General features: G+C 44.1%; 2 protein-coding genes across 3 annotated transcripts; one reads left to right on the top strand and one right to left on the bottom strand.

The window, feature by feature from the left end:
* Positions 1 to 10,018: 10,018 nt before the first annotated feature.
* Positions 10,019 to 16,149, bottom strand: FANCF (FA complementation group F). Of its 2 annotated transcripts, none has more exons than XM_040323561.1 (2): positions 16,082 to 16,149; positions 10,019 to 11,112 (listed from the first exon to the last, which is right to left on the bottom strand). In XM_040323561.1, exon 2 carries the CDS (start codon positions 11,102 to 11,104, stop codon positions 10,067 to 10,069), a length of 1,038 nt encoding a protein of 345 aa, XP_040179495.1. In that variant the 5' UTR covers positions 11,105 to 11,112; positions 16,082 to 16,149; the 3' UTR covers positions 10,019 to 10,066. The 2 variants fall into 2 exon arrangements, with proteins under 2 accessions (XP_040179495.1, XP_040179494.1); XM_040323560.1 differs by lacking the exon at positions 16,082 to 16,149 and adding an exon at positions 15,520 to 15,666.
* LOC120913554 (THAP domain-containing protein 5-like) lies at positions 15,735 to 26,411 on the top strand. Its single transcript, XM_040323559.1, has 4 exons — positions 15,735 to 15,895; positions 19,815 to 20,004; positions 23,109 to 24,101; positions 25,982 to 26,411. The coding sequence occupies exons 1-4, from the start codon at positions 15,831 to 15,833 to the stop codon at positions 26,120 to 26,122; spliced, it is 1,389 nt and encodes a 462-aa protein (XP_040179493.1). The 5' UTR covers positions 15,735 to 15,830; the 3' UTR covers positions 26,123 to 26,411.
* Positions 26,412 to 26,918: the final 507 nt, after the last annotated feature.

Genomic DNA, 26,918 nt, shown 5'->3' with positions numbered 1-26,918 from the left:
AAAGTTTGGGGGCAGGGCTGTCCACCTCCCGTGCCCCCACATGTTTCAAACCTCTATCTCTCTATGTATATATGTGAGTGTGTGGATGTGGATGTGAATTTATGTGAGTGTTTGTCTGTACGTGAGTGTATGTATGTAACTGTAGTGTATATACAGGGGCGGACTGACCATTGAGTCACTCGGGCACTGCCCGAGGGCCCCATGCCACTAGGGGGCCCCATCAGGGTTGCCAGGCTCAGTAAAACCAGGGACAGTATGTAAAAATCTATGTTTTTTTTACATCTGTCCCTGATATGTCCGAAACCGACATGCTTTTGATGTGAAAATCACGAGATTTTAGCTGCCCCGCCTCTGCACTGCCTCCTGCCCGGGGGCCCCATGAGTTGTCAGTCCGCCCCTGATATGTAATGTATGTCTGCATGTTTAAAATGTTTTGTGTGCTGTTGCCCTCACAGCCCTCCCTAATACTCACCTTAGCCCTCTCTCGATCCAGTGATGTTCACAGGAACCTTGGCTGTCCTGGGTCTCTTTCCTCATTCACTGCCAGTGAACCAATGAGGAGAGAGAGGTGGTAGGGGAACCTACTCAAAAAATTAAAGGGGTTGTAAAGACAAAAATATTTTCCTCTTAAATTAAAGTCTGACAGTAGCTGATAAAGTAAAAAGTAATGTTTTGCATTATAACTAGTTTGATACCTGTTGAAATCGTTATTATGAAATCATTATTCTCACTGGCCTGGATTCAAGAAGCAATTGCGCCTGTGTAACCATAGGTTACACAGCGCAATTGCTTACTTGCCCCGGCGTTACGAATGCTCCTGATTCAGGAACATCGTAACGCCGACTGCAGCCTAAAATCTGCGTGGCATAAGGCTCTTATGCCACGCATATCTTAGGCTGCATTCTTGCGATGGCCGCTAGGGGGCGCTCCCATTGTGCTCAGTGTATAGTATGCAAATTGCATACTAACACCGATTCACAATGTTGCGCGAGCCCTGCGTACGCAATTTACGTTGTTTCCGTACGGCGTGTTTAGCGTAAGGCTGCCCCTTCTAATAGCAGGGGCAGCCAATGCTAAAGTATACCCGTCGTTCCCGCGTTGCGACGTTCGAATTTTACGTAATTTGCGGAAGTGATTTGTGAATGGCGCTGGGCGGCGATCACTTTGAAGCAAATGACGTCCTTGCGACGTCATTTGCCGCAATGCACGTCGGGAAAGTTTCCCGAAGGAGCATGCGCTCTACGCTCGGCGCGCCTAATTTAAATTATTCCCGCCCCCTACGGGATCATTTACATTAGGCGCCCTTACGCAGGGCAAGTTTACACAGCGCACACGCAATTTACGGAGCCACTGCTCCGTGAATCGCGGGTAGCGCAGGAAATTTGCGGGGGCGCAGGGCAAAAACGCTGCCCTGCGCCTCCGTAACTAAGGGGCAAATCTACCTGAATCCGGGCCACTGACTTCCTGGTTTGCGGTGCGCATTCATTCTTGCTACATCACGGCCTAATGGGAACTACAGTTCCCATTAGGCTTAGTCTCCATGCCTGTGAAGGATAAGAGAGCATCTTCACGCAGGGCTGTAGTCATAGGGAGGGGGTGAGCACATTCTGCTTTCCACCATGCAAAACGGCTCAGATGCTGGTGGAAAGCAAGAAGAGGAGAGACAGGAAATGGCATTTTCAAACCTGGATTACTGTATTTTGGAGGTCAAAAGGAAAAACGAGGTGAGTGATATTTAAATGCTCTAGCTTGCAGCAATCAATTGATCGAATAAAAAACGAACCTTTAGTGTTCCTTTAAGGATCGCAAGACACAAATACTCTATCAGAACAATTCAATTATCTATACCTAGACACTTTTTAGCGAAGAGAAATACTGTGGCACAACTTAAATATACGGTAATAGACAGAATTCCCCATAACAGACGATGAGGTGACAGAGAACTTACTTTAAGAAAATGTGAAGTGTATTGGAAACACCAGCTAGACACTTTACAGCCAGGCGGACTAAATTCAGATTTTGGTTTACACTTTTTTTCTGTGAAAAAGGAGTAGAATGAAAGTGGCAGAGTATATTACTGTCCATTGGACCCTCTTCTCAATGAGAAGATTGACGGATCGGCTTTATAACACACAGACATCCAACGGGTTTCCACAATTCTTTCACCATACTTTCTATTCAATGTATCATTATTTTCTTCAACAAGGATTTCTTATTAAAGAATAATGAAAAAAGATCACATCCTATAATGTGGAAACAATAGCTAGTCACAAACAGTTTTCATTTAATTAGTATCTATTAGGAACGCTAACGCACGATTATAGTAATTAGCTAATTACAGGTGACTGGGAGCAGCTGTGACAAACAAGAAATTATATAACAACGCTCAGAATGTTCTAAATTATAGACGAATGCTTTACGCGGTTGAAAACCTAGAATACGCACTTGCGTCATTGTCCAATGGGACAAAATATTGCAAACTATAAAGAGGCCCTGTGATGCCACCATAGAAAATTTTTGCATTTTTACCACACCCTTAGCAACATTTTTAGCGTATAGATTTAGGCCACATATATATTACACTGAACTCCAGTGACATATGGTGGTAATTTTTTTATGGGGGGCAAACAGTGCACTCATAGCCACCCATAACCAAACAGTGCACCCAAAGCCACCGCCCCCACCCCTATACTGTCGATACGGTCAGGTCTGGAGCACTTACCCTATCTATTGCAGGCATCACAGGCGGTGGGTATTACCGGCGGCTCCCCCTTTTCTCCTCCGCGGGCATCATGTGTGGCTTCCCCTTCCTTCCTCCGCGGACATCACTCTTCCCCTGCTTAGTGGCTTCCGTCTCCTCTTCCTTGGCGGCCAATAGAAATGCTTCCCCTTTTTCCCAATCGGGTCTCAGATCTACTTCCTGATTGGGGGGAGGAGATTCAGGGTGAAAAAGGCGAATATTTATTTGTTATTGTCACACAACTGGGTGGGCTTGGTTCGCAGTGCTCTGCATCCTGAGCCTAACCTATTTTGAAGCTGATTAGAGCCTCTGGCTCTAATCACGTGCTTAAAAAAAAAAACACCCCGCCATTGGAATTTATGCATCCGGTGTCCTGCAAGGGGCTGAGCACATAGATAGAGGGTTAAAGAATGGGCCGCTCCTGCTGAACTCCATGTGACCATTCAGACCTAATAAGTAGTGTGTAGCTTACACTGTGAAATTTGTACTGCCTTGCCCATGCTCCCTCACTATTCAATCAAAGCTATGTGCGTGACTTTTCAGGTGCTTTATTGGACAGTGGTGTGGAAAACCAGGTTTTCTTTCTGTATCTAGTCAACCACATTATCAGGAAATTAAGTTACTAAGTATTTTGAATCATAATTATTCCCCTTAAACTTAAAGCTTCAAAGTCCTAGGGCTTTGAAGCTTTATGGTGAAATACTTATGCTTTGGATGACCTAATTAATAACGTAATTTCCTGGCTCGACTGCTTTGTTTTGGACTGGTAGGGGATGCTAACCTCAGAGAGACTGCACCCGTGATCGGAGGAAGATAGGGATACCAAGTCTGCAGTGGAATATGTTAGCTCTCAATAGTCAGTCATATCGTTTCATATCATATTAAGATACCATAGCATAAACTTTTTACATGGACGTTGTTTCAACTTAACCACTTTTCTATCACTGTACATTTTCAACAGCTGCCCATTATTTACCAAGTGCCATTTATAACCAACACAATAAATAGCCGTCAGATGGGAGATCCGCCTGCTAATCTGTACACGGCTGACACTGTACTGAGGCGATCCAAGGGGCTGGGTACTATATGATCGCTGCACATTGATCAGTCATCACAGTGATTTCAAGGTATTGTTTACAGTGTTGATCCTTCCTTCAAATTGTCAAGAGGTGGGCGTGTTTTATGCAAATAAAACATGACCCCACGTAAATGACGTTTCTCACGAATGGCGCATGCGCCGGCCGTGAACGTATGCCAGTGCGCATGCTCCTAATCACGTCGCAAATAGCCAATGCTTTCGACGTGAACGTAACTTACGCAAAGCCCTATTCGCGATTGACTTACTTAAACAACGTAAAATTTTCAAAATTCGACGCGGGAACGACGTCCATACTTAACATTGACTATGCCTCATATAGCAGGAGTAACGTTACGCCGGAAAAAGCCTTACGCAAATGACGTAAAAAAATCCGCCGGGCGCACGTACGTTTCTGAATCGACGTATCCAGCTCATTTGCATATTCTACGTTGAAATCGACAGCAGCGCCACCTAGCGGCCAGCGTAAATATGCACCCTAAGATACGACGGCGTAGGAGACTTACGCCGCTCGTATCTTAGCCTAATTTAAGCGTATCTGGTTTCCAGAATACGCTTAAATTTACGACGGCGTAGATTCAGAGTTACGACGACGTATCTACTGATACGCCGGCGTAACTGTTCTCTGAATCTAGCCCTAGATGTGTAAAATTACATAAAAACTGAGAACATATATTGGATGGACTCGCATACACTGATTAGTCTATGAATGCATAAATGGGTGACATTAATAGTAGCATAAATAAAGGGGTATGAAGTCCCTAAGAAAACCAAGAAAAAACATACAAAAAAAAGTAAATTCAAGAATTCTCAAAATTAGCATGAAGCCAATAACGATACCATATTAGATGCAAATCTATAATAAACAATAAAAAATTATAAAAGCAGGGCTTTTTTTCAGCTGGAACTTGGTGGAACTCAGTTCCACCACCTTTGGCTCAGGTCTTCTGCTCCCTGCTCACCACTATCACTTGTAAACATATGTTCTGCTTCTGTGTTTACAAGTGACAGCTCGTCTCCTAACGATCTGTTCCCCTGAGTGGCTCCCACTGAGTGCAGGATGGGGACAAGGGAGATGCAGGTGGACAGGGTGCAATGCAGATGCCTACACCCCTACTGTATGATCTCACTGCAAGTGAAAGAGCCAGAGCCACCTACAGTGTGCAAGAGGTACTAGAGCTGGCTGGGTGCTTTAGCTTAATACAACATAAAAAGTATGACACGTGGAAGATGGTGGAGCTTTTAATGAGAGGGAAAATATGGGACATTGGAGGGGAGTTGCATGTAGAGGTCAGAGCTGAGAGAGGGATGAAAGTGAGATGTGGTAGAAGGCTGAAATCCGTAATCTGAATGCAGAGCACCCCTGAACTCTACACTATGGGCTAGATTCAGGTAGACTTACAACGGGCGTATCAGTAGATACGCTGTCGTAAGTCCGAATCCCTGCCGTCTCAAACTGAGATACGCTTAAATATTGCTAAGATATGACCGGCGTAAGTCTCCTACGCCGTCGTATCTTAACTGCATATTTACGCTGGCCGCTAGGGGCGTGTACGCTGATTTACGCCTAGAATATGTAAATCAGCTAGATACGCCTATTCACGAACGTACGCCCGGCCGTCGCAGTAAAGATACGCCGTTTACGTAAGGGGTTTTCAGGCGTAAATATAAACCACCAAAAAGATGGGGCAGCCAATGTTAAGTATGGACGTCGGAACCGCGTCAAATTTTTCAAGTTTTATGTCGTTTGCGTAACTGGTCCGTGAATGGGGCTGGACGTAATTTACGTTCACGTCGAAAGCATTGACGATTTGCCGACGTCATTTGGAGCATGCGCACTGGGATACGTCCACGGACGGCGCAAGCGCTGTTCGATCGAAACGTCATTTACGTGTGGTCACACTCAATATGCATAAAACACGCCCACAGCTTCAACATTTGAATTAGGCGGGCTTACGCCGGCCCTAATACGCTACGCCGCCGTAACTTTGGCCGCAAAATCTTTGAGAATACCATACTCGCCTCTCAAAGTTACGGTGGCGTAGCGTATAGGAGATACGCTACGCCCGCCTAAAGGTATGTGAATCTAGCCCTATGTGTGTAAAACCCCCCCTCAACTCTGCAGTTGATACCCAAAGGGGCACTTTTTGAGATTCGGCACTGCGTCGTTTTAACTGACAATTGCACGGTCGTGTGATGTGGCTCCCAAACAAAATTTACGTCCTTTTTTTCCCACAAATAGAGCTTTCTTTTGGTGGTATTTGATCACCTCTGCGGTTTTTATTTGTTACGCTATAAACAAAAAAAGAGCAACAATTTGGAAAAAAAAGCACTATTTTTTACTGTTTGCTATAATAAATATCCCCAAAAAATATAAAAAAAATTTTTTTTTTTCCTAAGTTTAGGCAGATACGTATTCTTGTACATATTTTTGGTAAAAGAAAAATTGCAATAAGCGCTTATTGATTAGTTTGCGCAAAAGTTATAGCATCTACAAAACAGGAGATAGTTTTTATGGCATTTTTATTAATAATTTTTTCTTACTAGCAATGGCGGCGATCAGCGAATTTTTATCATGACTGCGACATTATGGCGGACACTTTTGACGCCATTTTGGGACCATTGTCATAGCGATCAGTGCTATAAAAATACACTGATTACTGTAAAAATGACACTGGCAGTGAAGGGATTAACCAGAAGGGGGTGCTGAAGGGGTTAAGTGTATCCTAGGGAGTGCTTCTAACTGTAGGGGGGGTGGGCTGTGTGTGACATGACACTGATCACCACTCCCTATTACAGGGAGCGGTGATCAGTGTCCTGTCACTAGGAAGAATTGGAAAATGCTTGTTTACATCAGCATTTCCCCGCTCGTCCTCTCCGTGAAACGATCGCGGTAATCCCCGCGGGACACGTGGTCACACTCACGGAGCTTTCGCCCACAATGTCGCGTCTTAAAGGGCAACGTATATATACGTTAATCTGCCAAGCCCTGGCATTCTGCTGTTGTATATTGGCGTGACACGGTCCTTAAGCGGTTAAAGGAGAATTGTACAAAAATAAAAAAAGGATTTTTGTACAACTACTATTACTTTATATTGGCTTTTTGAATTACCAATGCAACAATTTAGAAATTTGATGAAAGGTTTAGCACTGTAAAACACTTTTTGATAGATAAGTAGTGCATTTTATATATGACTATATAGATCAAAACCAAAAAACGTTTCTATTATCTCAGACTTTACTGATACCAGAGAGAAACGGTCACACAAACATTGGTAAAACCAATATATTTATTACAAAAATATTTAAAAAACATTGAAAAAATATTCTCAAATGCTGTGTAAGCCATTTTAATAAAGGGCCACTAATTATCTTTGCTGTATGATCCAAGAGGTTGACGCGTTTCCCAACAACCAGCTTCCTCAGGACCCCCTTCGTTTAGAAGCAAAGAGAAATGGTGCATCGCATTAAGAGTATAGCTTTCAGGTGGCAACAGGATATTCAATGTGGATATATCTCTTAGTTTAATTTGCAGTCAATGGGAGTTTCCCTCCCTCTGTTGTGAGGGATCAGGACATATGTGGTGCTCGCAGGTTGTCTATCTGTGTTGATTTTGTGCTGTTTTTCAAGTGCTGGTTCTGATTGTGGACAAAATCGAATACTAACTAAGAACACATGTGGCATCATGGAGTGTAGCGAAGAGCACATATGGAAATATACTTTCTGCCATAAGGTCCATTAATTTACAAACTCCTATTGACTGCATATTGAACTAAGAGATATATCCACGTTACTTATCCTGTCGCCATCTGAAAGCTACACTCTTAAAAAGTGATGCGCCATTTCTCTTTGCTACTACACTAAGGCGGTCCTGAGGAAGCTGGTTGTTGTGAAATGCGTCGACCTCTTGGATCATACAGAAAATATAATTTGTCGCAGTTTATTAATACGGCTTCAAGTTAATTAGCCAATTATTTTCTATAGGTGTATATAAAGTTTAGAACAAAATGACGGACAAATGAGGGGAAAAAAAGGGGCATAGGGACTTTTTTCTGAATGAGGGACAAACCCTTGAAAACAGGGATGTTTGGGAGCTATGCACTAACCTTCTCATCTCTATCTTGTCACTGTATGTGACCAATACATGAACTTCCTACTTCTTCTGTGTATTACCTTTATACAAAGGGCACTTTCACACTGGCAGCGCACGGGCGTCTGCGGTAAAGCGCCACTATTTTTAGCAGCGCTTGAGGTTTGATTCACACCTATGCATGTTGCTTTTGATCATTGCGTTTTTAACGCAATTTTCGTTTTTTTTATTATTATTATTAAAAATTTTAGCCAGCAATTTGTATTTGTTTACATTTCCTTTAATAACCAGCTATAACAGGTTAAAAAAAAAAACGCAAATCGCTGCAAAATCACGGTAGTTGAATTCTATTACATGCAAAACGATGTTTTTTTGCGGGAAAAAAGTCCCCGACCCTTTCCAAAAACGCAGAGGCACAAAAAAGCATTGATGTGAATATGTTTTATAGGAAACCATGTTAAAAAATTTCCCTGCATTTCTGCAAAATGCATCAAAAAACGCATTAGCGTGAATGAAGCCTTACTGTTGTTTTTATGGCTCTTTTCGGTCACTACCGGGCGCTTTTAACCCTCTGCTAATGCACGAAAAAGGGTTAAAAGCGCAGCTGCCCATTGATTTCAATAGGTAGGGGCTCTGTAGGAGTGGTGTATACACCGGTCCTACAGCGCCTCAAAGATGTTGCTTGCTTGCTTGCGTCCTGCCAAGCGCACCGCTCTAGTGTGAAAGCCTTGTTACAGGTGCTTTTTTTAGGACTATAGTGCCTGTAAAGCGCCTCAGTGTGAAAGGGGTCTAAATGTATCTGGTGCACCATTCTCAAGCTCTGGGTTTAACCTCCTCAATACCAGGATATTTCTTCAGTTCTAAACAAAACTGTGGCAAAAAATAAGATCTTGGGGTGTCTACATTCCAAAAAATAAATAAAAAAATAAAGAGTCATTTAAATAATTTTTATAGTATTCTGGCATTTGGATTTTAATAGAAAGTAAGGAAAACAGTTATTTTTTTCCAAATTTTTGATCTTGTTTTCCTTTTATTTTGTGAAAAATAAAATAAAGCGCCACCCTGTAGGTGCTGCTGGTAATAGCTGCTCCTTACCAAATAGTACAGAAGCTGCCCGTCCCCACAAGCACCAGTCCATGCACACTGGCTCTGATAACTCTAGACCAGTGGTTCTCAACCCTCTAGTGTCGTGACCCCTTGACAAAATTTCCCAAGTTGTGGGGACCCCTAACAGTAAAATTATTTTTGTAGTGTGGGTTGTCCGCAGCCAAGGCAAGACAAGTTATTTGCGCCCCCAAACACATGGACATTTAGTGATCCCTGAGTCACTTCCACTCGTACAGTATTTAAACCCCTTATGGTACATTTTAGGATGTGCCACTCTTTCTCTTTGATCTTCTTACTTTCCCTTTTATCTCTGTCTATCCTAATTTCTTGCCCCCCCCCCCCTAGCCATCTTTCTTGTTCTTTCTCTCCCTTTCTCTTTGTTCCTCCCCCTCTTTTCCTTTCCCTTCCAAGTATTCTCAATTTTTATTCCTTCTCTTACTCCTTGGTGGGGGGTGGGGTGAGTGACAATGCTGGGGAGAGTTCTGATAAGCCAACTTAGGTGTTCTTGATCAAGGTCATCTGCTGATCTGAGAACTGTAGTGGGGACTTTTAATGGCAACTATAATCACAGGTAGTGTTACCCACTGTGTCTCCGACTTTGTGGTGTCTCATAGCAGTGACACCTATGCCGAAATCAGGAGACTGGGTCTCCTCCAGCCCCTCCCACTTCACATTCCTCACCAGTAAGCGGACCTCTAGTCTCTTCCCCCCAGCCATGCTGTGAACTGAATGGGCGAATGCAAAGAGGCTGAGTTGGTGGTTGTGGGCTCCAGGAACAGCCCATCTGGGCAGCCACAGGCTCTAGGGATAGCCCTGCTGGGCGGCCGCAAAAAAGGCTGGGAGAGCAGTGCGGGCTTCAGGAACAGTCCAGGATTCGGCGACCCCTGTCAAATCATCAATTGACCCCCGTGGGGGTCCCGACCCCCAGGTTGAGAACCACTGCTCTAGACCTTTAGATAAAAAGAAACAATGAAAAGATAACTCATTAACTTACAAAGGATAGTAACATCATAAAGAGCATTATATAAAAGTGCTAGGATTTGTTTAATTCATTTAATATATCAGTCCATATACTGATTCCAGATTCTTCGTAGTCCCCATCTTGTTGTTTCAATGTCTGAATTCTAGTTAACGCACATTCCTTAAGGTCCTGAGGTCCACTTAAGAGGCATCTAAAATGTTCAATAAACTCATGGAAAGACAATTTAGGAGTGTTGCTAGCCCACATTCCCAAAGTAATGTCTTGCTCCATCCCATATCCCAGTTTAAATAGGTAATCTAGATAGGTCTGCCTAAACTTAAAAAACCTAGAACTCAATCTGGCCAAGACGTTTTGGTTTACATTACTACAGAATCCTGTCCATGCAGCATCATTTGTCAGCAGCCAATCTAGAATTAAGTCATGCAACTGGTCCTGATGGTTAGCACTTGCAGTGTCATTAGATAACACAGCTGCTATCAGGTGGTACAGAAGGGGTTGGGGGAGCTTGCCTAGAACATCTGACACTGCAGAAGATTTCTGGTCATCTTCCAATTTCCTCAGTCTTCTTTGGAGGCTGCTTCCAAGGATGTCTGCTTGTGTAACCAACACAGGGTCTTCCAAAGGCTTCAGTGATCTTTCACAAGCAAACGGGAGTGATAGGAAAAGCTCAGAAGCAATTTTCTGAGATAGGGTTTGATTTAAAGAAAGAGAATCAACCTTCTCGGAGTCAGAATCTTGAAGACACTCAACCAAATGCTTGAAGATGAGAGTACCAACTGCACTGTTATGAAGAAGCGTCATGCAAAAAATAGCCTTGCCCTTTGCAAGGTCTCTAAAAGTTATGTCTTTGTAATTTTTAAAGTTAACACAGAGCTCTTCATTCTTTGCCGCAAGATGTTCTTCAATGACATTTCTGATAGGCTCGTTATCCTTAAAGCGATGGTAAACTTGCTGAAAATAACTTCCCCACTCGAGTGCTCGTTGAACAATTAAGACATCCCAGTCTTTTACATTGACAGTAGAAGACAATGCAAGCATGTCAACAAAATGATCTAAGTTATCCAGCATGCTCTTCAGCTTTCCCGCCATTGTGTTGCCTAAAGCAAAGAGAGATATCAGCAACAAAAAGAATCTGGCATAGGATCATAATGAAAGTTAACTTGGCCTTTCCTTGTGCAAAGAAACAGGCTTACCTAGCTGCCACCCTTCTCTGCTGTACACATTGGCCCGGATTCAGATAGCCTTTACGCCGGCGTATCTATTGATACGCCGCGTAAGTGCTACGAAGCGCTGGCGTATCTTCTTTTTGTATTCAGAAAGCAAGATACGCCAGAATTTTACTAGGATACGGCCGGCGTAAGGCTCTTACTCCGTCGTATCTTAGGCTGCATATTTACGCTGGCCGCTAGGTGGCGCTTCTGTATATTTCCGCAAGGAATATGCAAATTAGGTAGTTACGCCGATTCAGAAACGTACGTCCGCCCGGCGCATTTTTTTACGTCGTTTACGTTAGGCTTTTTCCGGCGTAAAGTTACCCCTGCTATATGAGGGGTATCCTATGTTAAGTATGGACGTCGTTTCTGCGTCAAATTTTAAGTCGTTTGCGTAAGTCGTTCGCGAATAGGGCTGTACGTAAGTTACGTTCACGTCTAAAGCATTGACGATTTGCGGCGTAATTTCGAGCATGCGCACTGGGATACGTGGGGTCACAGTGAATTTGAATAAAACACGCCCACATCAAACACATTTGAATTAAGCGGGCTTACGCCAGACGACATACGTTACGCCGCCGTAACATAGGGCGCAAGTTCTTTCTGAATACGGAACTTGCGCCCTAATTTACGGCGGCGTAACGTATCTGAGATACGTTACGCCCCGCAGATAGATACACCATTGTATCTGAATCCGGGCCATTCACTTTTCCTTTGCTCTACTGCTGCCCCATTTGGCTGCTGAATGCAAAGAGAAATACCCAATACTATTGAATATGGGAAGCATGCAGTTCACTACAATTTCTCCCATATGACCAGATGTTGCTTGGTGGCTATTCACTCATGAACCCTCAGAATCACATGGGGGTGTAGGGAGGACTGGGTTCTTAGCTATGCATTAGCTCCAAATGGCAAACTGGAGCTTACACAGGGCTTCCATTCTTTGCTCCCAACAGCCAAACAGAGTGGCAGAAGTGTTAAAGGAAGGTAATAATGTGAAACAGGGAAGGGCAGCAGTTAGATGAAGAGGCAGAGGGGAGAGAAGCACCAAGAAAACCGTTGGTGTAGTACAGTTTCAATATTGAATAAATGAAATGTATAAAAAATTACCACTCACAAAGGTGTAAACAGAGCAAGTGCAAAAACAGGAGAAGGTTTAGTGCAGGAGCGTCCTGCCTGCGGAGGGGCAGCCAAGGAAGGAGGCGTGGCTTGCCTCCAAAACGCGTCATGATTGGCTATTCCTCGCCAGGTTGGAAGACTGTGCTCCCGGTTTTGACAGCTCGCTCCCCAGCATCCTCTTACATCGTCCTCTACTGTAGCTGCCACAGCGGCAAAGACTAGCAGCCCCTTCACGGGCATGACGCTCCTGCAATGAGCCTTCTCAGGTTTTCACACTTGCTCTGTTTACACCTTTGTGAGTGGCACTTTTTTTATACATGTAATTTATTCAATATTAAAACTGAACTACAGCAAGAGTTTGTACTTTACTGACAGAAACAGAGTCTTGTGTATAGTAAAAGGTTCCACACTAAGAGCTTGTCTGCCGGCATCAATACACTGTACTCGGGCAAATGCTTGGTATCGGTCCCGATACTGATACTAGTATCGATATCGGGACAACCCTAACTGTATGTTTAAAAAAAAAAATGTTTTATTAATGTGTGCCACCCCCCCCATGCACAAATGCAAACACACACGTAGGTCCTGCATTCATATGCAAACACTGATTGCACTGCACATGTGAGGTTTTGCTGGGTATGTTGGAGTAAGAGCAATAATTCTAGTGCCAGAGCTCATGTTTAATGGAGAAGTACAGCCAAGACTCTTTTGCTCATGCGTCTCTGGTAGGTCAAAGGAGTGCACTTAGTGCGGCACTCCAGTGACCCAAATTTGGGCAACAGCAGGGTTTTCCCCGCTGTCAGCTGACATCACAGAATCCCTCCAGGCTCTGAAGGGATCACGACAATAATGTTGGGATCCGTCCTGGTGCCTGAGGCCGCGTACACACGATTGCTCAAAACCGATGAAAACGGACTGAAGGTCCGTTTTCATCGGTCCAAACCGATCGTGTGTGGGCCCCATCGGTCAGTTATCCTTCGGTCAAAACCGATCGTTAGTATGCAAAAGCATCGGTTAAAAACCTGCGCATGCTCAGAATCAAGTCGACGCATGCTTGGAAGCATTGAACTTCGTTTTTTTCAGCACGTCGTTGTGTTTTACGTCACCGCGTTCTGACACGATCGGTTCATTAACCGATGGTGTGTAGGCACATCAGACCACCAGTCAGCTTCATCGGATGGACTTATCGTGTGTACGCGGCCTAACTGGCAGCTGGCTAAGGCTCTTAACATGCCTCGGTCCCCGGAGCTGAAGAACGGGGAGAGCCGTGTGTAAACACAGCTTCCCCGTTCTTCACCGTGGCGCTGTCATCGATCGTGTGTTCCCTTTAATAGGGAACCACAATCGATGACGTCACACCTACAGCCACACCCCCCTACAGTTAGAAACACAAATGAGGTCACACATAACCCATTCAGCGCCCCCTTGTGGTTAACTCCCAAACTGCAACTGTCATTTTCACAGTAAACAATGCATTTTAAATGCATTTTTTGCTGTGAAATGACAATGGTCCCAAAAATGTGTCAAAATTGTCCGAAGTGTCCGCCATAATGTCGCAGTCACAAAAAAAATCTTTGATCGCAGCAATTAGTAGTAAAAAAAAATATAATAATAAAAATGCAATAAAACTATCCCCTTTTTTGTAAACGCTATAAATTTTGCGCAAACCAATCGATAAACGCTTATTGCGATTTTTTTTACCAAAAATAGGTAGAAGAATACGTATCGGCCTAAACTGAGGAAAAAAAATTATGTTTTATATATTTTTGGGGGATATTTATTATAGAAAAATGTAAAAAATATTGAATTTTTTTCAAAATTGTCGCTATATTTTTGTTTATAGCGCAAAAAAATAAAACCGCAGGAGGTGATCAAATACCACCAAAAGAAAGCTCTATTTGTGGGAAAAAAAGGACGCCAATTTTGTTTGGGAGCCACGTGGCGCGACCGCGCAATTGTCAGTTTAAGCGACGCAGTGCCAAATCGCAAAAACTGTCCGGGTCCTTTACCTGCATAAAGGTCCGGGTCTTAAGTGGTTAAAATAGGGAGTTACTTTTCAATCACCCTGTATATTTTTTTAAAACTGTAATTGTCTGTTTCGGACATGTGCATTCAGAATTTACAGTTTCCATTTGGTGCACCTCTATAAAAAATGAAAGTTACACTCGAGCACATAAAATCCCACCCCCCCCCTAAAAAAAATGGAGGCTCCCACCCCCACACGTAAACCCACCCGGTGGGGTGCCTACTCCTGAAAACATTAATTGCGATACACATATCATATCGCCGCACACACCTTCATTACATTTGTTAAAGGTTTTAGCGTTACGCTAAATGGATGACATATAGGGGGGGCCTTTAAAGCGTCAACCAATGGAAAATATAGGGTACTGATGTGTTTAACCACTTCAATACCAGGCACTTACACCCCCTTCCTGCCCAAGCCAATTTTCAGCGCTGACGCAATTTGAATGCCAATTGCGCAGTCACTGTACCAACAGAATTTTTATAATTTTGTTCTCACAAATAGAGCTTTCTTTTGGTTGTATTTGATCACCTCTGCAGTTTTTATTTTTTGTGCAACAAATAAAAAAAAAGACCGAAAATGTAGAAGAAAAAAAAGTTTTTCTTTGTTTCTGTTAATTTTTTTTTGCAAATAAGTACATTTTCTTCTTCAATGATGGGCACTGATAAGGCGGCACCAATGAGGTGGCACTGGTATGCAGCACTTATGGGTGGCACTGATCTGATTCATAATGGTGCCAGTCAGTGCCCATTTGTGGTCACTGATTGGCATATATTTGCATATATGGATGGCCATGAGGGACGTACCTGGCCATCCATATGTTAGGGGCTTCCCTGGTGGTCCTGGCCACTTCCCTGGTGGTCCAGTGTGGGCATCCGCGGGGGGGGGCTGCGGTGAATAATTTTTTGGTTAACTGAAATTTTGTGTAAGATTTGTTAGTTTAAAAAAAAAAAAAACACAACACACTGGCTCCTGACTTTTTTTATCTGGCTCCTAGATTCAAGGGAAATGTGTCCAGCCCTGACCTAAAGTAGAAATAAGTGAGGAGGAAAGAGGCTTGGTTCCAATGAGGTCCAGGTGGGAGCCATGCCTGTTAGATAAATACATGAAGCAGGAACTCTGTCCCCTACCCCACCACCTATACTCACCTCCTCCAACTTTACCCCGCACACCAAGCCCAGCCAGCCATCTTTATCTGCCCTTAGCAAATATGTCCGGTGGGTGAGCGTCACCTCCTAACGACGTCACCACGCTTCACAGCATAGATTGCCCAGTCAACAGGACAGTTGCCCTCACTCAAAATGGCCGCGAAAAAAAAACCGTGCTGGTACTGTCAATATCTACAACCCATCAGAAATCCCAACTACGTCACTTCCTGTTTATCACCGCGCAAGTCTGGCGTGATAGGTTGACGTTAACGGGCAGCAGAAGACGTCATATTTTGGAGCAAGAGGAGACGATGCCGAAGAGCTGTGTGTCCCCGGAATGCAGGAGGTCGGAGGGAGCGCGAGAAGGTTATTACAAGTGAGTGGAACCGGGAACGCGGAGGGGAGCGGGCGGTCACGTGGTGCCCCGGGCAGCCTGGCTGCGGACGGACGTGCTGTGTTTAACGATGGAGGTGGCTGAGGGAGGAGGGGATGCACTATAGAAGACAGGGATAGCCAGGTTACTCATTACAATGTGACCCGAGTCATAAAGAGCTTCACTTACACCGCAGGGAATAACGCGTCACACGGCCAAGGTTAAAGTATATTCCGAGCCAAAATGGAGGCAACACCTGTGTCCTGCTGGGATTACCCTTCACTTCCGGTCACAACAGGTAGTATGAGACCACACTTCCAGGGGGATCCCCTTCATGACTGTCACCATTTGAAGGGACGGTTCACATCCATGCGCTTAAAAATGCGAAGTGAGGTTTCTGAAAATTGCAGATCCTATTTTTTAGCACTCTTTTACAAAGTTTAACGCAACACATAACGTGTTTTCATCCTCGGTCACCTGGGAACAATTGGTATGGAAATAAAAAAAGCACTGGGGGGGCAGCATGTTTTACCGGGGAAAAAATTAAACAGAACGCATACAGAACAGATCTGAAGCACGTTTTTTGTGGTGTGAATGGGCACTTAAAGCGGGGGTTCACCCGTACATAACACTTTTTTCCCTTAGCTTCATGCTCGTTTTGTCTAGGGGAATCAGCTAGTTGTTTTAAAATATGATCCGTACTTACCGTTTTCGAGATGCATCTTCTCCGCCGCTTCCGGGTATGGGCTGCGGGACTGGGCGTTCCTATTTTGATTGACAGTCTTCCGAGAGGCTTCCGACGGTCGCATCCATCGCGTCACGATTTTCCGAAGGAAGCCGAACGTCGGTGCGCAGGCGCAGTATAGAGCCGCACCGACTTTCGGCTACTAGTGACGCGATGGATGCGACCGTCGGAAGCCTCTCGGAAGACTGTCAATCAAGAAGGAACGCCCGCTCCCGAAGACCCATACCCGGAAGCGACGGAGAAGATGCATCTCGAAAACGGTAAGTACGGATCATATTTTAAAACTAGCCGATTCCCCTAGACAAAATGAGCAGGAATCTAAGGGGGAAAATTGTTTTATGGGTGAACTCCCGCTTTAACCACTTCCTGACCACAATACATATACTGTATATATGTGGCGGTTTACAAGTGGTTGACTGTGGTTATGGCTGAAGCTATCGGCCATAACCACAGTATCTCCTCCACACCAGCGACGACCTGACATCACTTCCGGTCCAGGGCAGAAAACAATAATATTATTATACAGGATTTATATAGCGCCAACAGTTTGCGCAGTGCTTTACAACATCAGGGAAGACAGTACAATCACAATACAATTCAATACAGGAAGGATCAGAGGGCCCTGCTCGTTAGAGCTTAGTCTAGAAGGAGCTTACAGTCTAGCTATTTATTTAATAATTTTTCGGGGAGAATAAAATGGCGATTGTTTATATTTTATGTCGCACAGTATTTCTGCAGCTGTCTTTTAAACACAACGTTTTGGGGATAAAATACACTTTAATAAAAAAAAAAAACAGTAAAGTTGGCTCAATTTATTTAGTATAATGTGACGGATGTTACGCCGAGTAAATAGATACCAAACATGTTGCGCTTTATAATTTCACGCACTCGTGGAATGGCGATAAACTACGGTACCTAAAAATCTCCATAGGCGACACTTTAATTTTTTTTTTTTATGGTTACCAGGTTAGAGTTGCAGAGGACGTCTAGTGCTAGAATTATTGCAGTTATACCTCGCATGTGTGATTTGAACACCATCTACATATGCAGGTGCGACATCCGTATGCGTTTTCTTTGCTGCGCGGGGACGGGGGAGCTCTAAAAATATTAAATTGTGCTTTAAAAAAATCAAAATCAAAATGTGATCACTTTTATTGCTGTCACAAGGAATGTAAACATCCCTTGTGACAGTAATAGGTGGTGACAGGTACTCTTTGTGGATAGATTGGGGGTCAAAAAGACACCAAATCCATCCTTTTGCACTTCACAGTATTCAGATCGGTGAAAACGCAGATACTGTGTGTGTGTGTGGGTTTTTTTTTTTTTTTTTTCAATCTGGTGCCGTTGGCAGCCACGTAAACCATATTTGACGTTGCTACCGTGTTTACATTCAGGAGACTGATCCAATGCCATTTCCGGCTTTGTTCCAGTCTGTCTCTAGGTGCCAGAAGTGGCGGATCGGGTCGCCCGGTAAGAGCAGCGGAAGGGGGGGAGGGATTTAGCCGCATTGGTTGCTAGCCCTGGAAAGCCAATCGCCCACTCTAAAAAAATTAAAAAAATAAAGAAAACGGTACCGGGACGGGATGATGCCTGCAGCTGCAAGCATCATCCCGGTGGTATAACACAGAGGCTGCATATGTGTGTACGCTCGGCGGGAAGGGGTTAAACAGTTAATTGATAATTAATGGCTTCAGCCAAACACTAACCATGAGAAAAAAAAATTGTGTTCATATTCTCTGAAAAATGGCCAAGAAATCATAAATTCTGCCAGTGTATGTAAACTTATGACCACAACTGTGTGTGGCTCTATCTCGTAGGTGGGATTTAAAGACGATTATTCTACGTGCTGGGATGGTGGGTTTTAGCACAACAATAGCGCATCGGTGTGAATAGGGCCTTGTACTTTCTGTGATACCTTGTCACCTTCCCTTCATTTTCTGTCCCTGTTGTGATGGCTGTGTACAGGAGGGGATTTCATCTTTTTCCCTTATAAATCAGGATGTAGAGATAAATCTCCCCCACAGGACAAGGACAGCAGAAAGATGCCTATTGCTGCTGGGACAGGAAGTAAAGAAATATCTCCCAAGGGGGCATGAGCTGGGGAAAAAAGTGCCTGACTGAAGGATCAGGTTCTCATTAGTGGCCCCAAACACCTGCCTGAACACGGACATCCAGATGCTCACAGCTGTACACGTGCCGCAGACACCAAGCTGTGCTTCACGGCAGTGGTTGAAATGAAGCAGCACATTGCATTCAATGAACTTGACCACCATTGAACACAACCAATGCATGTCTATGGAGCATGGTTGTGCAGAATTTATAGGGTAAATCCGCTGGGGAGCAGTTGACGCAACACCTCCTTGCTACCTGTCAAATGCCCTCTGAAAAGCGATCCAAAGGTGGAAGGCACTGCACTTGCAAATGGGGCCAACAAGGAACTTCACATATCTATCTATGGGACTGGGGAAAAAAACAATTTGAATCGCGTTGCAAGGGCAAATCGATTCAGATTTTGACCAAATCGATTTTTTTTTCCCGTTAATGGGACTGGCGCTCCGCGGACTAGGCCGAAGCCTCGCCTAAAATCCTGCCCACAGCTCGCGGCGATCCTGGGAAAGGCTTGTGAGGCCAGGTGCCGCTTGCGGCCTTTTCTCAGGATCGGGGCAGGCAGGATGTTTTAGGCGAGGCTTCGGCCTAGTCCGCAGAGCACCGGTCCTAAGTTTTTAAGCGAGGCTTCGGCCTAGTCCACGGCCTTTTCCCAGGATCACGGCGGACTAGGCCGAAAGCTGCGGCCCCGCCTAAAAGCTTAGGACTGGCGCGGTGTCCATCAGGGGAAAAAAAAAATTTGAATCGTGAATCAATTTTTTTTTTGTATCGCAGGTTTTTTTTGGGGGACAAAATCGCCCAGCTCTACTATCTATATCCAACCCCCCCCCCCCCAGACTTCTCCTTTCAAGAATTTCCTATCTGAAATGGTGCGCGGGGGGGGGGGGGGTTTAGGTATAGCCCCACCCCCTTTTTTTAATGAGTTCTTGTTCGCCCCTAAAGCTCGCTGAACATTGTATAATTGGTCTGAGCAAAAAAAGATTGTACCGTTCACACAAAGGGGGTGTTATTATTGAATAGACTGTAAATGTGCATCATGTAAACACACTGACTGTCTTTCTCCCCTTGTAGGTTTCCGTTGCACGACAAAGCGCGCCTCAAGCAATGGCTAGCCAACATGAATATGGCGAATTTCTTTCCATCCAAGAATCAGTATCTTTGCAGCAAACACTTCAAGCCGTCTTGTTTCCAAGTCAGATGGGGAGTTCGCTACCTGAAACATGATGCAGTTCCAACAATCTTCTCATCTGGTGGAACTTCAGTATGTATTGTATGAGCAGTGATACAAATACTTATAATGTACCCTTTGTTATCTATGAAGATGTGCAAAACTGAAGTTGCTGAGTTACATGATGTGATTTTTACCACTTGATTACGCATGGCCGTTTTAAACTGCACTGGGAAGGAGGCTACTTGTCCCAATGCCTTTTTAAATTGGCACCAGGAATTGGCTCCTTGTGGGGGTGTAGAATGAAACTATTGGCTGGCGGTGCCTACGAACATCCTGCAGTAAGCTGAAATTGTGTCGGCTCCTGGGCTTACGAGGCTTCTACAATATTACTCCTAGGAGCAGCCTGTGCAAGAGAATGTGAACTGTTTACATTGTAAGAGTAGTGATGGCACAGCATTTCTGTCCATGCAGAGGCTTGGACGGCACTGATGCAGCCCTGTCCAGCCTCTCCTTACAGCATCCGATCACTCTATGTCCCAGGTCCCAACAATGATGAATGATCTGGATGACATTTGCATTAAACTGCTTATATAAGTTGACCACTTGGCGACTGCGCCTTTGCAGCTTTACTGCTACAGGCAGTGTTGCCATCCTACCAGATTGAAATTTACTGGCACAGGCAAGTTTTTACTGACTTTTCCAAGAGTTGCAAAATTACAGTTTTAAGTGCAAATTCGAGTGTTTAGGCTACAAAAAAATACAGTATTCAATTAGCAATATGATTTAAGGTAGATAATTAGGCAAAAAACTTTTTTTTTTTATATAGTAAGTAGCTCATGGACAGGACTCGGGAGGGCAAGAAATTAGAATGAGCAGCACCCGCACATAAAATTGACTCACAGTGACACTGACAGCAGTGTGCAGCAACACAGATGAGACATCACTGACACATGTCCCCCTCCTGAGTCGCAGAGACAGTATATCTCCAAGCCAAGTGGTCCCTCTAGTCTAATCTAAACAGCACTGATGGTCCTGGTCTCTGCCTGCCTTGCTCCCACATCAGACCCGCACATGGGGCTCTGGCCTCTCTGCTTGGCTCCATTGCACCATGACATCACACAACATGCTCAGGCACCGCCTCCGCCAGAGCTGCCTGATCACACTTTAGCAGGCACTTGGATGGTCTCAGCCGACTGCGGACCAAGCCGAGCATCGCAGGCTTATTTTTTTACTGGCAAGATTTTACTTTTACTGGCTGCAGAAAATTGCCTGTTTTTTTTTACTGGCTGCCAATAAATATACTGATGGTTGGCAACACTGGCTACATGGCGGCTGGTGTGTGTGTGTGTGTGTGTGTGTGTGTGTGTGTGTGTGTGTGTGTGTGTGTGTGTGTGTGTGTGTGTGTGTATGTATATATGTGTGTGTGTGTGTGTGTGTGTGTATATATATATATATATATATATATATATATATATATATATATTGCACATCTGGGTATAGGGTGCACACCAGCCCAGCTTGTCATGTGATCTTCATCAGAGATTGCGGCAACAGGGAAAGTAAGGGTTTGTAGCCTTATTACTATGTATAAAGTAGAACTAAGGCTAGATGCACACCTATGCAGTTTTAGTGCTTTTTGCAGATTTGCACTACATTCCATTTTACATGGTTTCCTATGGAACACGTTCTGCAGTGCAAATCTGCAAAAAGCACTAAAAATGCATAGGTGTGAATAAAGCCTAAGGGCGCTTTCTCTTCATATCCTGTTCCATAGCCAGAACAGGAAGTGAGAGGAAATCCTTGCAAATTAAGGGAATCCATTGGGCCCCCTGCAGACCTAGTGTCCCCATTGGCAGATTTACCCTCTTACTTTTCTGGGGACAACCCAAAATTTGGGATGTTGCTTTCACTTTTAATAATTGTAAACGGGTCTAATGGAGAGAATGAATCTCCTTAAGGCACAGACAGCAATAAAAACCTAATAGGTGTTCTAATACCTCTCCACTCTATCCAAAGCTTAAAATAAATACGTTTTTCCTTTTAGTTATACTTTAAATAGGGAGCACCTTATTGTAAGTAAATGCCTGAACACCAGCCTTTACTTTAGTCTTTCACGGTTCTACAGGCTTCTCTTCTGTACTAAAACTGCTTGGGGCCCCTTTTACACTTATGCGACCAGGCTTATGACTTGGGACTGCAATTTCCAATGAGTACCGTTCATATCTGTGCAGCTTCAAAGTAATCCCTGCACTACTTTTGGTCTAACTGTAATGCGACTTGAGGTCCATAGACCTCAAGATTACACAGGCATTGCTTGAAGTTGCATTGCAAAGTAGCGTGACTTTCAGGTTGCACAAGAGTGGAAAGGGGTCCTACTCTGATTTAACAATGTTCATTAGAATCTGCTGCAAGTCTCATTTCCTGTCTGAAGACTGTCCAGCATCTACCCCTTTCCTCCTCTGCATTACTGATCATGCTCCACCCCTTTCAGTTATTGGACTTTATGTAATGTAGTATGGCACAGCGATACGTGTGGATGGTACCTGGAACAGTCTACATGCAAATACACCTGCCTAGGACTGCCCCCTGAGACAGGGTGCTGTGAAATGTTCAGGAAGCTATGTACCCAGCCAGCCCTCCCACCAGCCGTGATGTGCCTGCGTTGTACTGAGACCCAAGGATGACGTCACTGGATCTAAAATGGGGTATCAAATGGAACCAGGCTTTAAGTAAAAATGTAATTGGCATATTGATGTGGGGGACAAACCTGGAAATGCAAAATATAGAAAATGAAACTTCTGATTTTTAAGGGAATGGGAGTGATGCATATGCACAATACCAATAACTATGTACAATACTTTTCCTATTTTGCTTTCATAGTTTTATTTAAGAAAAGGTTTTAACAAATATAATGCAAAGTATAAGTGGTATAAACATGGTGTTTGCCGTATAATCGTGGTATACAAAAAAAAAGGGTTATCACGTTGCATATAGGTTAGACTATACATGGTGTACAAAAGGTCACCACATGGCTGATATCAAGTCATACAAAACTTTGTTTGAAGTTCTTGTCTTTCTGAAATGTGTATAATCATGTAATGGTTTAATTTATTTTGTTGCAGCTTTTCGCTATATATTGCATAGCAGTTGGTAATAAATATATATATTTTAACATGTCCTTTTTTGTCTTTCAGAACAAGACACATGCGGCAAAGACCAGGACACAGACCTCTGCGCAGAGTTTAAGCAGCGAGCTCGGCATGTCTTCCATTTCTCCTTTGGCCGTTAATGAGGCTCAGCCACTGGCAGAAACCTTGACATTCACCCTCGATCCCAGCTTTGCTGCTGGTCAGATGTCAATGAATGGAACCCAGGTGTTGGTCACAGATCCTGATGCACTGGCTATTCCCACTACAATGATGGGTGCTGTGAATTTGGTACCACTAGTTCATTTTGTTAAGTCATTCGATGGGATGTCATTGGCATTTGCTCCTCCTCAAGGGTTTACTTCTTTAGCTCTACCTATTGCGGTGACTGAGCAGCAACAAACCCATGAAATGCCATTGATTGAACCCATTACAATCTCGGAGGAGCACATTGCCTCTGCCACATTACAACAAGAGTTTTATAACAATCAAGTCCTACAGTCAGTAGGAGTAGAAGATCCCACCGTTATTGAAGTGTCTAATAATGGGGCTCTAGTCATTAAAAACGTCTCTATAGAGCCATTTTTTGAAGCCGGATTGCCGACACCAGAACCAGTCACAATGTCATCGGAGGATGTAGTTTCCTATCTGGAAACTATGCAGACAGCCACAGTTGGCCCTACGCTTGCCACAGGCCCTTTACCACCACTGCCACCGTCCTCAGAAACCGTTTTATCTACAGCTATCCCCAGGCCCATACCTTCCACAGTACCCATTGTATCGGCGCACCGTAAAGAAGTAATCGCCTCTGATGTTACCAAGCAGATCTGCTTAAACACAACTCAGGAGCCAGATGGACCCTCTGAAACGTTGACAACTGGTGAGATGGTGTCGGTGGTGGTGAACCTACAGAAGAAAGTCGGCACTCTTCAACAGCGACATAAGAAGCACTGCTCCAAGCTAGAGGTCATGGAAGGTGTGGTGGAACAGCTGAAGAATGAAAACCTCATTTCTGAAGAGCACCTGAATTCCCTGGAACTGGTAAGTAGTACATGGAATGCTTTAATTTAGGTTTGCGTTGGAAGGACGGACTTGGCTATACACAATGTAATGATTCATTAGTAAAGTTTATGTTCCAAATGCTGCTAGTGACAGGTTTACATATCTAACTTGGACATGTTTATCATATGTTATGTTATGTTTAACATAATATGAGGTGATCCACAGTATAAAAAGTGAGAAATCCACCCCCCCCCCCCCCCACATAACACATCCTGGTAATATACAATGAACTGTAGATCACCTCATATTATGATAAACCTAACACGATAAACATGTCCAAGCTAGATATGTAAACCTGGCACTCAAAGCAAGGAGGGAGGAAAGGACTTTTTATTTAGACAGGTTTTTATCTGGAAGTCTGTTAATTTTCACTGAACAATAAGAGGATTGCTCAGAGCTGGATTAACTGTGGAAAGACTGGGCACAGATGAGTTTCCAGATGCTTCAGTCAGCACCAACACGCATAGCCTCAAGGGTAAAAACCTTGCTGCTCGTGATTAGCTGGCATGCATTCCGTGGACCAGATGTGACCTGGGCACTCGCACTAGTCTGCCTGGTAAAACGCCTTGATTTACTGTGCAGGCTAGTTGAGCACCGGCTGTGGCAGGGAGCGATGAGGATGGCACTACTTCTTTTTTTTTTTTTTTTTTTTTTTTTTGAAGTGTAAGCAGTGTGAACTGGGTACCTAGAAAACAATTGTTTTCCTTGAGCGCAAGCATTGACCTGCGTTTATCCCATGCAGAAAACCTGAGGTCACTGCAGATACTGTGAATGAGCCCATGTACACAAGCTAGCTGGAGCAAAGCTTTGTCGTATTGACACATGCCTCATCAGATGGTTAAGTCCAAAGTTTGCATCTGTTGTCCTGTCTCTAGGGCTGGGAATAATTTTGTCATGTAGCGAGAGATATAGATAGATAGATATATATATTTTTTTTCTCTTCTCTCTATCTCTGTGAAGTTTGTTAATCAATGGTATGGCTTTCCATAGAAGCCTTCCAGCAAATGGTACAACCAGCCTGATGGAGTTTACATGCAACTATCACTAGTGACTTTTAAAGCCGCTAGCAATAATCAATGTGTTCAGGAACGGCTCCCAGGGCAGTCCAGCCCTATCGCTCTGTGTCCCCCGGGTGACCGTTTCCTGGCTGCTCGCTTCATCCAGGAAACGGTCAGCCTGGTTTGTCCTTGCACCTCACTCGCCCTGCATTAAATTCCACTTGCAAAATGTGAGCAGGTGAGTGGAATCTGAGGGGTGTGTGTCTATCACTAAAATGAGTGGCGCTCTACCACGGCTGTGGCCCCAGTGTGAAAAGGGGTTGTAAAGACAGTGGTGTGTGTTTTTGTATTATATCTTAATGCATAAGATAAAAAGCCTTCTGTGGAAGGCTTCTATGGGAAGCCCCATATTTGGGGGAGCAATCCCCCCCCCCCCCCCCCCACCCTCCAAATACTTGAGCCCCATTTTTTTTTTCCAGCGATGTCCGGGACTCTCCCTCCTGATTGTCTGAGACACAGTAGTGGCGCCATTGGCTCCCGTTGCTGTCAGTCAGCCAATCAAGAGAGGGGGCTGGGCCGAATCGCAGCTCTGTGTCTGAATGCGTACACAGAGCTTCAGCTCAGTGCCCCATAGCAAGCTGCTTGCTGTGAGGGGCACTCGACAGGAGGGAAGTGCAAGGAGCAGCAAAAAGGACCCCAGAAGATATGGGCTGTCCTGTGCAAATTCACTGCACACAGGATGTAAGCTTAAAATTTGTTTATAAAGTTGTGTTTGGGTGTGGTGTGTTTTTTTTTCTGTTTTTTTTTACTTTAAACTTTTTGTAGGTGGTGGTAATCTTTTTTTTTATTTTTTTTTTTCAGGCAGGTCTAAACTCCACCTCTGCTGCACCAGAAGATGGCGACACAATTGCAATCGTTTGCGAAGAAGACAGCCAACCGTTGATGTATACATTTCCCATCCAGACGGATAACCGGACAGTCTTTCAGATTACTGAACAGTGATCAGAAATGTCACCTGAATATTCCCTTCTTTTTTTTTTTTTTGGCTTGACATATCAGCTTCAGGATAGCCCTGCTGTTCATATCAAGCAGAGCACTACAGTTGTTGTTAAGCAGGTTTTTGCATATCCATGCAAATGATTTGGTTTTTGTTTTAGGCCCCCTTCACATGTACGGATCCCGTGAGGATCCGTACATGTGTATCTGCTTGCTCCGTTGAACACCGCTGAGCCGGCGGATGACAGGGCGGCCCCCGCATACTGTGCAGGGACCACCCTGTCAGATCTCCGCTCTCCCCAATGGGGGGATCGGGTGAACACGGACCGTCTGTCCGCGTTCATCCGATCTGCTCTGCAGACGGATGGCAAAATAGGACTTTCCTCCGTCTGCAGAATCAGAGCATTGCGGACACTGATGAGATCCGGTGTCGGCAGATGTTTATTCGCTGACACCCGCTATCTCATAAAGATTAATGTATGTCCCTTTTTCATCCGTAAATGGATGGATGAAAAAGCCGACATACGGTCCGCATGTGAAAGGGGCCTTACCTTTTTCAAGCATTTGTTTGTTCCAAACTGTACGCCTAGCTGAGAATGTAACAGGTTCAGGTTTGAGTTATGAAAACTGGAACAAAACTAAGCAGGATTCAGGTTTTTTTTTTTATTTTTTTTTTTTTTTACAAACTATAGTTTTATGAATCAACTTTGGTCTATATTTCGGCCTGTGGCAAGTCAGAACAACTGTTTGGCGCTCTTTTGGTTTCTGTGTCTTGTTTATAGATGCAGAATCATTGGAACAT

Source organism: Rana temporaria, chromosome 9 (assembly GCF_905171775.1).
Source record: "Rana temporaria chromosome 9, aRanTem1.1, whole genome shotgun sequence".
In the NCBI taxonomy this organism is placed as follows: Eukaryota; Metazoa; Chordata; class Amphibia; order Anura; family Ranidae; genus Rana; species Rana temporaria.
Note: the sequence above shows the minus strand (reverse complement) of the source record. Positions and strands in the feature narration are given on the sequence as shown.

Bases quoted from the DNA above. Each gene is read 5' to 3' on its own strand.
- FANCF (XM_040323561.1), bottom strand. From the start codon at position 11,104: ATGGCGGGAAAGCTGAAGAGCATGCTGGATAACTTAGATCATTTTGTT.
- LOC120913554 (XM_040323559.1), top strand. From the start codon at position 15,831: ATGCCGAAGAGCTGTGTGTCCCCGGAATGCAGGAGGTCGGAGGGAGCG. The intron at 15,896-19,814 runs GTGAGTGGAACC...CTCCCCTTGTAG, and splicing joins GCGCGAGAAGGTTATTACAA to GTTTCCGTTGCACGACAAAG. The intron at 20,005-23,108 runs GTATGTATTGTA...TTTGTCTTTCAG, and splicing joins TCTCATCTGGTGGAACTTCA to AACAAGACACATGCGGCAAA.